Consider the following 13,780-nt stretch of genomic DNA (forward strand, 5'->3'; position numbering starts at 1 on the left):
GCCATCGTGGCCAAGTGACCGATGGTTATGGTTGCCATCGTTATGGCCAAGTGACCGATGGTTATGGTTGCCATCGTGACCGATGGTTATGGTTGCCATCGTGACCGATGGTTATGGTTGCCATCGTGGCCAAGTGACCGAGGGTTATGGTTGCCATCGTGGCCGATGGTTATGGTTGCCATCGTGGCCATGTGACCGATTGCCATGGTGGCCAAGTGACCGATGGTTATGGTTGCCATCGTGGCCAAGTGACCGATGGTTATGGTTGCCATCGTGGCCAAGTGACCGATGGTTATGGTTGCCATCGTGGCCGATGGTTATGGTTGGCCATGGTGACCGATATTATGGTTGCCATCGTGGACCGATGTTATGACCGATGGTTATGGTGGCCATCGTGACCGAGGTTATGGTTGCCATCGTGGCCAAGTGACCGAGGTTATGGTTGCCATCGTGGCCAAGTGACCGATGGTTATGGTTGCCATCGTGGCCAAGTGACCGATGGTTATGGTTGATCCCGATGGTTATGGTTGCCATCGGTGGTTATGGTGGCCAAGTGACCGATGGTTATGGTTGCCATCGTGGCCAAGTGACCGATGGTTATGGTGGCCAAGTGACCGATGGTTATGGTTGCCATCGTGGCCAAGTGACCGATGGTTATGGTTGCCATCGTGGTTGCCAAGTGACCGATGGTTATGGTTGCCATCGTGGCCAAGTGACCGATGGTTATGGTGGCCAAGTGACCGATGGTTATGGTTGCCATCGTGGCCAAGTGACCGATGGTTATGGTTGCCATCGTGGCCAAGTGACCGATGGTTATGGTTGCCATCGTGGCCAAGTGACCGATGGTTATGGTTGCCATCGTGACCGATGGTTATGGTTGCCATCGTGGCCAAGTGACCGATGGTTATGGTTGCCATCGTGGCCAAGTGACCGATGGTTATGGTTGCCATCGTGGCCAAGTGACCGATGGTTATGGTTGCCATCGTGGCCAAGTGACCGATGGTTATGGTGGCCATCGTGACCGATGGTTATGGTTGCCATCGTGGCGTGACCGATGGTTATGGTTGCCATCGTGGCCAAGTGACGAGGTTATGGTTGCCATCGTGACCGAGGGTTATGGTTGCCATCGTGGCCAATTGACCGATGGTTATGGTTGCCATCGTGGCCAAGTGACCGATGGTTATGGTTGCCATCGTGACCGATGGTTATGGTTGCCATCGTGACCGATGGTTATGGTTGCCATCGTGACCAATGACGTTATGGCCATCGTGGCCAGTGACCGAGGTTATGGTTGCCATCGTGGCCAAGTGACCGATGGTTATCGTGGCCCGTGACCGAGGTTATGGTTGCCATCGTGGCCAAGTGACCGATGGTTATGGTTGCCATCGTGGCCAAGTGACCGATTATGGTTATTATGGTGGTTATGGTTGCCATCGTGGCCAAGTGACCGATGGTTATGGTTGCCATCGTGGCCAAGTGACCGATGGTTATGGTGGCCATCGTGACCGATGACCGATGGTTATCGTGGCCAAGTGACCGATGGTTATGGTTGCCATCGTGACCGATGGTTATGGTTGCCATCGTGGCCAAGTGACCGATGGTTATGGTTGCCATCGTGACCGATGGTTATGGTTGCCATCGTGACCGATGGTTATGGTTGCGATCGTGGCCAAGTGACCGATGGTTATGGTTGCCATCGTGGCCAAGTGACCGATGGTTATGGTTGCCATCGTGGACAAGTGACCGATGGTTATGGTTGCCATCGTGACCGAGGGTTATGGTTGCCATCGTGGCCAAGTGACCGAGGGTTATGGTTGCCATCGTGGCCAAGTGACCGATGGTTATGGTTGCCATCGTGGCCAAGTGACTGATGGTTATGGTTGCCATCGTGACCGATGGTTATGGTTGCCATCGTGGCCAAGTGACCGATGGTTATGGTGGCCAAGTGACCGAGGGTTATGGTTGCCATCGTGGCCAAGTGGCCGAGGGTTATGGTTGCCATCGTGGCCAAGTGACCGATGGTTATGGTTGCCATCGTGGCCAAGTGACCGATGGTTAGGGTTGCTATCGTGACCGATGGTTATGGTTGCCATCGTGACCGATGGTTATGGTTGCCATCGTGGCCAAGTGACCGATGGTTATGGTGGCCAAGTGACCGATGGTTATGGTTGCCATCGTGGCCAAGTGACCGATGGTTATGGTTGCCATCGTGGCCAAGTGACCGATGGTTATGGTTGCCATCGTGGCCAAGTGACCGATGGTTATGGTTGCCATCGTGGCCAAGTGACCGATGGTTATGGTTGCCATCGTGGCCGATGGTTATGGTTGCCATCGTGACCGATGGTTATGGTTGCCATCGTGACCGATGGTTATGGTTGCCATCGTGGCCAAGTGACCGATGGTTATGGTTGCCATCGTGGCCAAGTGACCGATGGTTATGGTTGCCATCGTGGCCAAGTGACCGATGGTTATGGTTGCCATCGTGACCGATGGTTATGGTTGCCATCGTGACCGATGGTTATGGTTGCCATCGTGGCCAAGTGACCGATGGTTATGGTTGCCATCGTGGCCAAGTGACCGAGGGTTAAGGTTGCCATCGTGACCGAGGGTTATGGTTGCCATCGTGGCCAAGTGACCGAGGGTTATGGTTGCCATCGTGGCCAAGTGACCGAGGGTTATGGTTGCCATCGTGGCCAAGTGACCGAGGGTTATGGTTGCCATCGTGACCGATGGTTATGGTTGCCATCGTGGCCAAGTGACCGAGGGTTATGGTTGCCATCGTGGCCAAGTGACCGAGGGTTATGGTTGCCATCGTGGCCAAGTGACCGAGGGTTATGGTTGCCATCGTGGCCAAGTGACCGAGGGTTATGGTTGCCATCGTGGCCAAGTGACCGAGGGTTATGCTTGCCATCGTGGCCAAGTGACCGATGGTTATGGTTGCCATCGTGGCCAAGTGACCGATGGTTATGGTTGCCATCGTGGCCAAGTGACCGATGGTTATGGTTGCCATCGTGGCCAAGTGACCGATGGTTATGGTTGCGATCGTGGCCAAGTGACCGATGGTTATGGTTGCCATCGTGGCCAAGTGACCGATGGTTATGGTTGCCATCGTGGCCAAGTGACCGATGGTTATGGTTGCCATCGTGACCGATGGTTATGGTTGCCATCGTGACCGATGGTTATGGTTGCCATCGTGGCCAAGTGACCGATGGTTATGGTTGCCATCGTGGCCAAGTGACCGAGGGTTATGGTTGCCATCGTGACCGAGGACCGGTTATGGTGGCCATCGTTATGGTTGCCATCGTGGCCAAGTGACCGAGGGTTATGGTTGCCATCGTGGCCAAGTGACCATCGTGGCCAAGTGGTTTATGGTTGCCATCGTGGCCAAGTGACCGATGGTTATGGTTGCCATCGTGACCGATGGTTATGGTTGCCATCGTGGCCAAGTGACCGATGGTTATGGTTGCCATGACGTGGTTATGGTTGCAAGTGACCGAGGTTAAGGTTGCCATCGTGACCGAGGGTTATGGTTGCCATCGTGGCCAAGTGACCGATGGTTATGGTTGCCATCGTGACCGATGGTTATGGTTGCCACCGTGACCGATGGTTATGGTTGCCATCGTGACCGATGGTTATGGTTGCCATCGTGACCGATGGTTATGGTTGCCATCGTGGCCAAGTGACCGATGGTTATGGTTGCCATCGTGGCCAAGTGACCGAGGGTTAAGGTTGCCATCGTGACCGAGGGTTATGGTTGCCATCGTGGCCAAGTGACCGAGGGTTATGGTTGCCATCGTGGCCAAGTGACCGAGGGTTATGGTTGCCATCGTGGCCAAGTGACCGAGGGTTATGGTTGCCATCGTGGCTAAGTGACCGAGGGTTATGGTTGCCATCGTGACCGAGGGTTATGGTTGCCATCGTGACCGATGGTTATGGTTGCCATCGTGGCCAAGTGACCGATGGTTATGGTGGCCAAGTGACCGAGGGTTATGGTTGCCATCGTGGCCAAGTGACCGAGGGTTATGCTTGCCATCGTGGCCAAGTGACCGATGGTTATGGTTGCCATCGTGGCCAAGTGACCGAGGGTTATGGTTGCCATCGTGGCCAAGTGACCGAGGGTTATGGTTGCCATCGTGACCGAGGGTTATGGTTGCCATCGTGACCGATGGTTATGGTTGCCATCGTGGCCAAGTGACCGATGGTTATGGTGGCCAAGTGACCGAGGGTTATGGTTGCCATCGTGGCCAAGTGACCGATGGTTATGGTTGCCATCGTGGCCAAGTGACCGATGGTTATGGTTGCCATCGTGGCCAAGTGACCGATGGTTATGGTTGCCATCGTGACCGATGGTTATGGTTGCCATCGTGACCGATGGTTATGGTTGCCATCGTGACCGATGATTATGGTTGCCATCGTGACCGATGGTTATGGTTGCCATCGTGGCCAAGTGACCGATGGTTATGGTTGCCATCGTGGCCAAGTGACCGAGGGTTAAGGTTGCCATCGTGACCGAGGGTTATGGTTGCCATCGTGGCCAAGTGACCGAGGGTTATGGTTGCCATCGTGGCCAAGTGACCGAGGGTTATGGTTGCCATCGTGACCGATGGTTATGGTTGCCATCGTGGCCAAGTGACCGATGGTTATGGTGGCCAAGTGACCGAGGGTTATGGTTGCCATCGTGGCCAAGTGACCGAGGGTTATGCTTGCCATCGTGGCCAAGTGACCGATGGTTATGGTTGCCATCGTGGCCAAGTGACCGATGGTTATGGTTGCCATCGTGACCGATGGTTATGGTTGCCATCGTGACCGATGGTTATGGTTGCCATCGTGGCCAAGTGACCGATGGTTATGGTTGCCATCGTGACCAAGTGACCGAGGGTTATGGTTGCCATCGTGGCCAAGTGACCGAGGGTTATGCTTGCCATCGTGGCCAAGTGCCCGAGGGTTATGCTTGCCATCGTGGCAGAGGGTTATGGTTGCCATCATGGCCAAGTGACTGATGGTTATGGCAGTAGATAGATATTAGTAGATGGTCTGGTCTGGCAGGAGGGATGAGGATTTGACCTGGGAGTTGGAGGGGAAAATGAGAGCTGCCGGCTTAATCTGTTTGTTGGTGGTGGATGACACGTTTCCTACGTGTTCCTCCTGTGCGTGCACGTGATCCTGTGTGGGGTCAGGGTGGATGGGTGTGTTCAAGAACATCCATATCTGGTCAGACATGATAGCGAGCACATCCCCATGTCTCTGTGTGTATGTCTGTGTTCTCGCCCAGGGTGTGAAGAAGCTGGACCCTGAGCTGTACTCTGACTACGCTCAGCATCATTTTGGAGACGAGAGGGTGATCAGGCTGGACCTCTGCTCAATGTTGAAGAAAAAGACCCCAGATGGATACTACCACCAAGAGGCCTCTGTTACATTTGGTGAGTAGACACTGTGAGGCTTTTTAATTTAAAAAAGAATTATGACTGAAATTCTCATCTGCTCTCAGCATTATTGACATTGTTACACATATAGTGTGGTGGAGTTGAAGAAAGGGAGCCAAGACCTTCAAAATAAAGATAAGAAATATATTTATGTTGGTTCCTCCATCTTGTTGTTGACTCACTTGGCAAATGTCTCTCAACTGCCATTTCATAGATAAAAGTAATAACAATACAAATATAAATTCAGTATATACACTGAACAGAAATACAAACCTCGCATACAACAATTTAAAATATTTTACAGAGTTACAGTTCATACAAGGAAATGCAACTATTTAAATAAATAAATTCCTAATCTATGGATTTCACATGACTGGGAATACAGATATGCATCTGTTGGTCACAGATGCCTTAAAAAAGGTAGGGGCGTGGATCAGAAACCCTGTCAGTATCTGGTGTGACCACTATTTGCCTCATGCAGCGCAACACCATCTCCTTCGCATAGATTTGATAATGCTGTTGATTGTGACCTGTGGAATGTTGTACCACTCCTCTTCAATGTCTGTGCGATGTTGCTGGATATTGGCGGGAACTGGAACATGATGTCATACATGTCAGTCAACAGCATCCCAAACATGCTCAATGGGTGACATGTCTGGAGAGTATGCAGGCCATGGACGGACTGGGACATTTTCAGCTTCCAGGAATTGTGTACAGATCCTTTTGACATGGGGCCGTGTATATTCCTGCTGTCAACATGCCAATTGCACGCTCCCTCAACTTGAGACATCTGTGGCATTCTGTTGTGTGACAAAACTGCACATTATAGAGTAGCCTTTTATTGTCCCCAACACAAAGTGCAGCTGTGTAATGGTAATGCTGTTTAATCAACTTCATACCTGTCAGATGGATGGATTATCTTGGCAATGGAAAAATGCTCACTTACTGGGTAAGCACATTTGTGCAAAACATTTGAGAGAAAAGCTTTTTGTGCGTATGTAACATTTCTGAGAATTTATTTCAGCTCATGAAACATGGGACCAACACTTTACATGTTGTGTTTATATTTTTGTTCAGTATATATCAAAATACAATATAATTATACAGTCATCAACATGACAATATAATGAATCAAATGCATTCTCATTTTGCTAGATTGCTAGCTGGCTAGGGAAGCTAGTGTTGCTACGGCTAAATTATCTAGCGGACTTTCACAAGTTCATTACAACATAAATGCTACATAACAATATAACAAACATTGCTGTTTTAAATAGTGTCTTTGCCACTCGCTTAGCTTTTAAAATAAAGGAAATGTATGTATTTTATGTTGGCGGCTCTGTCTTTGCTGTTGACTCAGTTGGCAAAAAATGTATTACAAATTGAGAAATCATGTGACTAAACTGAATACATACAATGATACAATGCTATTTTACAGTAAACAAATTGACAACAAACTTTTCAGCATGCTTATAGGGAAGAACATTTAACAAGCACAGCACTTTTTTTCAAGATTGTGAGAAATGTCTTGTTATAGACTTCAGTGCGGCTTTTGACATCGATCATCGTCTGCTGCTGGAAAAACGTATGTGTTATGGCTTTACACCCCCTGCAATATTATGGATAAAGAGTTACTTGTCTAACAGAACACAGAGGGTGTTCTGTAATGGAAGCCTCCAACAAAAGCCAGGTAGAATCACGATTTCACCAGGGCAGCTGTCTATGCCCCTTACTTTTAAAAAAAGTATTTACTGATGACATGCCATGCCACTTTAAGTAAAGCCAGTGTGGTTATGTATGTGCATGACTCAACACTATCTATACATGTCAGCTACTGAAATGACTGAAACACCTAACAAAGAGCTGCAGTTAGTTTCAGATTGGGTTGCAAGGAATAAGTTAGTCTTAAATCTTTCTAACTAAAAGCATTGTATTTGGTTCAAATCATTCACTAAACCCTAAACCTCAACTAAATCTTGTAATAAATAATGTGGAAGTTGAGGTGACCAAACTGCTTGGAGTAACCCTGGATTGTAAACTGTCATGGTCAAAACAGATTGATACAACAGTAGCTAAGATGGGGAGAAGTCTGTCTATAATAAAGCACTGCTCTACCTTCTTAACAGCTCTATCAACAAGGCAGGTCCTACAGGCCCTAGTTTTGTCGTACCTGGACTACTATTCTGTTGTGTGGTCAGGTGCCAGAAAAAGGGAGTAGGAAAATTGCAATTGGCTCAGAACAGGGCAGCATGGCTGGCCCTTGGATGTACACAGATAGCTAATATTAATAATATGAATGCCAATCTCTCCTGGCTCAAAGTGTAGGAGAGATGGACTTCATCACTCCTTGTATTTATGAGAGGTATTGACATGTTGAATGCACCGAGCTGTCTGTTTGAACTACTGGCGCACAGCTCGGACAACCATGCATACCCCACACAACATGCCACTGAGGTCTCTTCACATTCCTCAAGTCCAGAACAGACTATGGGAGGCGCACAGTACTACATAGAGCTATGACTACATGGAACTCTATTCCACATCAAGTAACTGATGCAAGCAGTAAAATTAGATTTTTTTTTAAAACGGCCACATGCATACACACACACGACAACATAGATGTTGTACTGTAGTGGTGGAGTAGGGGCCTGAGGGCACACCGTGTGTTGGGAGATTTGTGAATGTGATGGTTTTTTAAAATGTATATACTGCCTTAATCTTAATTTTGCTGGACCCCAGGAAGAGCTCATGGGGATCCATAATAAATACAAATTTAGAAGTTTAAGGTAACCATACCTCATCTCCCTTACTAAACCGATATCTTTTCGGCCAACAAAATCACATTCTATTTACATAGGCTACACACGTCAGACTCTCATGTTCCTCTTCAGTGGAGCTTAAGAGTATACTGGCAGTTCTTGGCAGAGTTACCCTCTGGCCCCACACTCCTCACCAGATTCCTTCACACAGACCTCTCCATGTGTCGGGGAGAATGTGGTGCATTGCAGGGGGAATGTGATGTGCAAGGGGACATGTGGTGTGTAGGGGGCAAGTGGGCAGGAGAGCCAGCGACATTCAGCTTCTGGATCCATAGCGGTGTTCTCCACTCCAGAGTTGGATCTGTGGCGACTGGGCAGGGCATATCTCAGTTCATAGTCATCGGAGTTACTGTCAGAGTTATGCTCTGCCTGTTTGTTTGGGTCTATGGGAGGGGGGTTTGGGTGTTGTCTTTGATGTGTTTGTACCTGGGCATGTGGTCTCCTTGGTTTTCTCCAAAGGAAGGCAGTCACAGGGCAGGAGTTTTCTGTGGAGCACCCTTTTTCCTCCTTGTCCATTATCTCGTTTCACCTCATACACCGGACTCTCTGGGTGTTTCCTTTTGAAGGACTATATGGGCTTGATCCTCCCAGTACAACCTTAGTTTGCCTGGCCCTCCTCTTTCAGACAGGTTTTTCACAAGGACTGTCTCCGGGTTGTAGCTCCTGACCATGGACCTTCCTGTTGTAATTACTTTTCTCTCAGACCCTTTAGTGGCTTCCTTTTCAGCGATGTTGTATGCCTCTTTCATTCTCTCCTGCTAGTTTGTGATGTAGTCCTGGTAAATTCCTTTTCTGCCATTGACTTTGAGGTCGAATCGCAGGTCGATGCAGAGTCTTGGGGACCTTCCAAACAGAAGATAGAAAGATTACGTCTGAGCATGTGCAATTGTAGACATGCACTACCTTGTTAAGTGAGGTTTTCCAGTCCGTATTTGTCTCTTCATTCAGGGTTCTCAACATTCGGAGCAGCGTCTTGTTGAACCTCTCGATCTGACCATTCCCTTCAAGGTGATAAGGGGTGGTGTGGGATCCACATACTCCACTCAGTTCATTTAACCTTGTGAGCAGCTGGTTCTCAAATTATTTTCTGCAACCCAGCTGCGTTCAGCTTGGCTGTGGTGAGGACATAAGTGGGTTGTTGTCTGTGTAGACAACGAAGGAAGGGGCATGGTAGAAGTAGTCCCTGAAAGAGCTAAGAACTTATCTGGTGGTGTCAATGTCTGTGAGCCGTACGACATCCATCCTTTCCCCTTGTCGCTGATAGAGGACAGCTCCCGGTCCATCTTGTGAAGCAGCTTTATGAAGGGTTATGTCATGTCTGGATAACCTAGGATAGATCGCCCCTCCGCACCACCTATCAGCTTGTTTAGAATTTCCTGATGGTCAGAGTTCCAGTTGATGGGAGTATATGAAGGATTTTGGATGTTGTTCTTTGTGCTTTTTCTCCTTTTCCTGAGGCTAGAATGGGTTTCTGTGATGTTCTTCCTGAAGATTTTACTCTTCCGTGGAGAACTTAACAGGTGGACCAGGTTGTCATCCAAGTAGGGCTGGCAGTCGGTGTGTCTGAGGCCGGATAGACATTCTTCCATGCTTCTCTGGAACTCTGCAGAAGCTGAGCTGAGGCCAAAAGGTATCCTGACCCACTGAAGAAGACCCCAAGGGGCGATGAAAGCTGTCAGTGGATGACTTTCAGGATCTAGGAACCCTTGATGGTAGGCCTTTCCCTGGTCGAGGACGGAAAACTATGAGCTGCCACTCAGTGAGTCGAGCGTGTCTTGTATTCTGGGGATTGTGTGTTGATCAGGAACAGATTTGTTGTTGAGCTCACAGCAGAGCCTCAGGCTTCCATCCTTTGTCCTCACACACACACCACTGGGGAGGAGTATGGTAACCTTGACTGGGTTACCTAACCTTTGTTTAGCAGGACCTGGAGATACTCTTTTACCTCAGCATGGAGTGGCTTGGAGATGTAAGTCTTCTGCACTGGTGTAGGGTCTTTCAAGGTGATGTACATGTCCAGAGATGGGATACAACTGATGTCAACATCATATGCTAAGGCTTTATGCAACATCTCTCTCATGCTTCCTCTGTCAGGTGATCCACATTGACTGGAGGGTACCAATTTGGTCTGTTGCTTTCCACTTTGTTGCTGTTTCTCTCTCTCTGCTGTTCTGGACTCCCTTGGGCTAGGTTGACAATAAAACACTTTGCTTGGGTGGCATTGGTGACAGGAAACACAGTTTTCACTGTCAGGAGGTGGCCTAGGATTATGCACTGGTTGAGTGCGATGGGGTGGTTGTTGGTGTTCGCGATGGGAATAGTGTTCCCAAGTGTTTTAGTCTTCACCAGCCCCTCAGTCACTTCCAAGCTGTGGGGGAGGGTGTGTAGTTCACTGGGTGTGAATAATATCTCTTGGCCTTTGAACTTGGCTCCTACATGTGCAGGTAAACGGATGGTTATGACTTTGTTGGCAGACAAGAAGATCCTCCTGCAGCCTGTTCTCACCAGGATGAGCTTCAACACCATCTGTGCAGTCTTGGCTGTGAGAGAGAATGCAGCACTTACTGTTTGAATAGTGTCTGTGTTGTGACCGGTGCTGCGGGCCTTCACCACCTCCTCAATAACGTTGAATCCAAAAATGGGGTTCTCTGCCCCACTTGGGTTGTCTGACATAAGGATGGGAGCTGTGGTGGTTTCCATTGTCTCGCTGCTCAGTTTGAACTGTACCTCATCTAGCCAGTGAAGGGGATTTCCATCTGATAGGCTGCTAGTCCCGTCAGTGTTCCGGGCCCCAACAGCTCTTCAATGGGTCGGAGGGTGGTGTGGGGGAGGTGTTTCTTCCTCCAGGCTTCGTTGATGATGCTAGCTTGAGCTCTGTTGTCCCACAGGGCCTCTACTGTGATTTCATCAAGCTTGCAGCTGACTAGACATTACCTTCCAATCAGATTGATGAGCTGTGTTTTGTGCCCTGTCACCACATAGTTCATATAGACTCAGGATTGGAGCTGTTGTTGTGGCTTTTAGTGGTGAGTGGTGTGTTTAGTCTACCTGGTTGCTTTTGTCGTTGCTGTTTTTTGTGCTGGTGCTGTGTGTCTCTTGTGGTTGGGGAGTCTGGCTCTAGGTGGGACACGTGATCTGGAGCTACTGTTGATCCTTTCTCAGCATCCCATTCCTCACCGCAGCAGAAAGTGGTAGCACTGCTCACCTGTGTGTGCCTCTTGACACGCCGCACATCTCCGTGGTCTCTGGCTGGTCTGTGTGGTAGATCTTCCCCTCTGGGCTGAATGAGAGGTGTATCTTTCCCCTGGTGATGGCTGAGTAGTGCACCTACCTTGTGATGGCTGAGTGGTGGCCTCCATTGCTGCCAGGAACACCTTCCTCATCTCCCAGATGTCGGACCTCAGCTGGTGGGTTTCGGATGTGATATGTAGACCCTGGATGTAACCTCTCTACGACTGTGGTGGTGGCTCACTCATCCTTGGCATCACTTAGAAGTCCAGTTTCGATGGCACGGAGGAACTTCCGCTGGAACAGGTCGTGGCTGTAGTCCTCCTTTTCCCTGTCTGTGGACTTCCACAGTAGCTTCTCTTTCAGCTCGAAGGTCTGGGCTGACTCTGACACATTCAGAGTAAGCTCTCTTCTTTATAATGCCCCTTTAGGTTGGTTTTTAGTATAAACAGCATCAACCCACTGGTGTATGACAGGTTGTCTCTCTGTCCCACTTCTCCTAAATTCCCATCTATTCTTAGTGACCTCAGGTACTGGGGTATGATGTGGTGTTACCAGTGGTGCTGAGGTGTGGTATGGTCTGTACTTCTCTTCCATGCCTGGGGGGGTGTGGCCATCTCACGGAGGCATCTGATCTCTTCCTCCAAGGCTCTGCACTTTTTCCTCCTGGACTCTCTGTAACAGGACATAATGTGTCTCGAGATCAGCAAGACGGCTGTGATCAGGGACTATTCTACCTCTTTCTCTCTACTCCTCTCATTTCTTGCATGGATTCGAGGACGCCTCTCAGGTACTCACATTCCCTGTCCTCAATGTCATTTAATGCCCTTTCAATCACCCGGATAAGACTATCTGGTTTTATTTAACAAACCTCCTTCAGCAGGACCAACGCATTTCAAATAGTTGCACACTACAATGAGTTGAGGCTGTTCCAGTTGGTGGAGGAAGGCACTCACTTCATTTATGTTCTACATTTGAGCCTCTTTTGTGTTGATGTTGTTCTGGCGCTTTTTTCTAATGTTAAGTTGATCCTAGGTTTGTCTCAATGGAGGTGGTTCTACCTTTTTACCTGCTTGTAGAATCTTCTCCTGGCTAGCTCACACAACTGTTACACATAGTGTGGTGGAGTTGAAGAATGGGATCCAAGATGAGTTATGCACATAACTTGATTTACTTCAGAGCTTGGGAGGAAAACTGAACCTGAGGGAAAGTTTAACAAGATAGTCTTAACAAGAAGTGGTGGGGAAAGTACTCAATTGTCACACTTGAGTGAAGGTAAAGATAAAAGTAAATGATTTCAAGTAAAAGTGAATATCACCCTGTAAAATACTACTTGAGTAAAAGTTTGAAGTTATTTGATTGTAAATATACTTAAGTATCAAAAGTAAATGAAATTGCTCAAATATACTTTGAGTATAAAAAGTAAACCTAAAAGTATAAGTCATTTCAAATTCCTTATATTAAGCAAACCAGACGGCACAATAATTATTGTTTTTTTACGGAGAGCCAGGGGCACATTCCAACACTCTGACATAATTTACAAACAAAGCATTTGTGTTTAATGAGTCTGCCAGATCAGAGACAGTAGGGATGTCCAGGAATGTTGTCTTGCTAAGTGTGTGAATTGGACCATTTTCTTGTCAAAATGTAACGAGTACTTTTGGGCATCAGTGAAAATGTATGGTGTAAATAGTACATGATTTTATTTTATGTAGTGAAGTAAAAGTTGGCAATAATATAAGTAGTAAAGTACAGATACTACTTAAATAGTACTTTAAAGTATTTTTACTTAAGTACTCTACACCGCTGTTAACAAGATAACAATATAATAGTTATTGTGAAGTGGGAATTTTCTTACTGCGATTAATTAGCCTATTTCTCTCAAAATCCCATAACCAGTTAATGTAATGTAGCAAGGGATGTAATTGTTTATTAGCTCAGATTTTATTTGCAAACAGCCTTGGATATTACTGAGTGGAATTAGAGCGCCTTGCTGTGTTCATATTTTACCAGCAGAGGGAGTTAAATCTTTTTTTAGAAGGTAATTAATTGTCTGTGAAGGCAATGCATTTCCTCCAAGTTATCTGGTCAACTCTTTACCCAGGGACTAACATTTAGGAGGTTTAAGATACTTGTTGTTCAGACCTGCCTTGATATTCCCCAGAGGTTTGTTCTGACAATCAGTAGACACTCCTAATTGCTGTCATCTCTTTCTTCCTGTCTAAATGGCTTTTAGTGCCTGTTTTGTTTGTTCTGATTCCCAGCTTGTTTTATTTTCTGGATGAATAAATCACTTCAGGATGTGTCCTTGGC

The 13,780-nt window shown here is 47.7% G+C and overlaps 1 protein-coding gene across 3 annotated transcripts in view; it reads left to right on the forward strand.

Moving 5' to 3' along the window:
* LOC118386845 (A-kinase anchor protein 7) overlaps positions 1–13,780 on the forward strand; it is a 59,711-nt gene that overhangs the window by 9,901 nt on the left and 36,030 nt on the right. For all 3 annotated transcript variants that reach the window (XM_035774764.2, XM_035774765.2, XM_052523532.1), the window contains one exon: positions 5,273–5,420. In XM_035774764.2, coding sequence (XP_035630657.1) covers positions 5,273–5,420 — 148 coding nt within the window. The remainder of the gene's footprint in view (positions 1–5,272; positions 5,421–13,780) is intronic.

This window comes from Oncorhynchus keta, chromosome 8 (genome assembly GCF_023373465.1).
Source record: "Oncorhynchus keta strain PuntledgeMale-10-30-2019 chromosome 8, Oket_V2, whole genome shotgun sequence".
Classification (NCBI taxonomy): domain Eukaryota; kingdom Metazoa; phylum Chordata; class Actinopteri; order Salmoniformes; family Salmonidae; genus Oncorhynchus; species Oncorhynchus keta.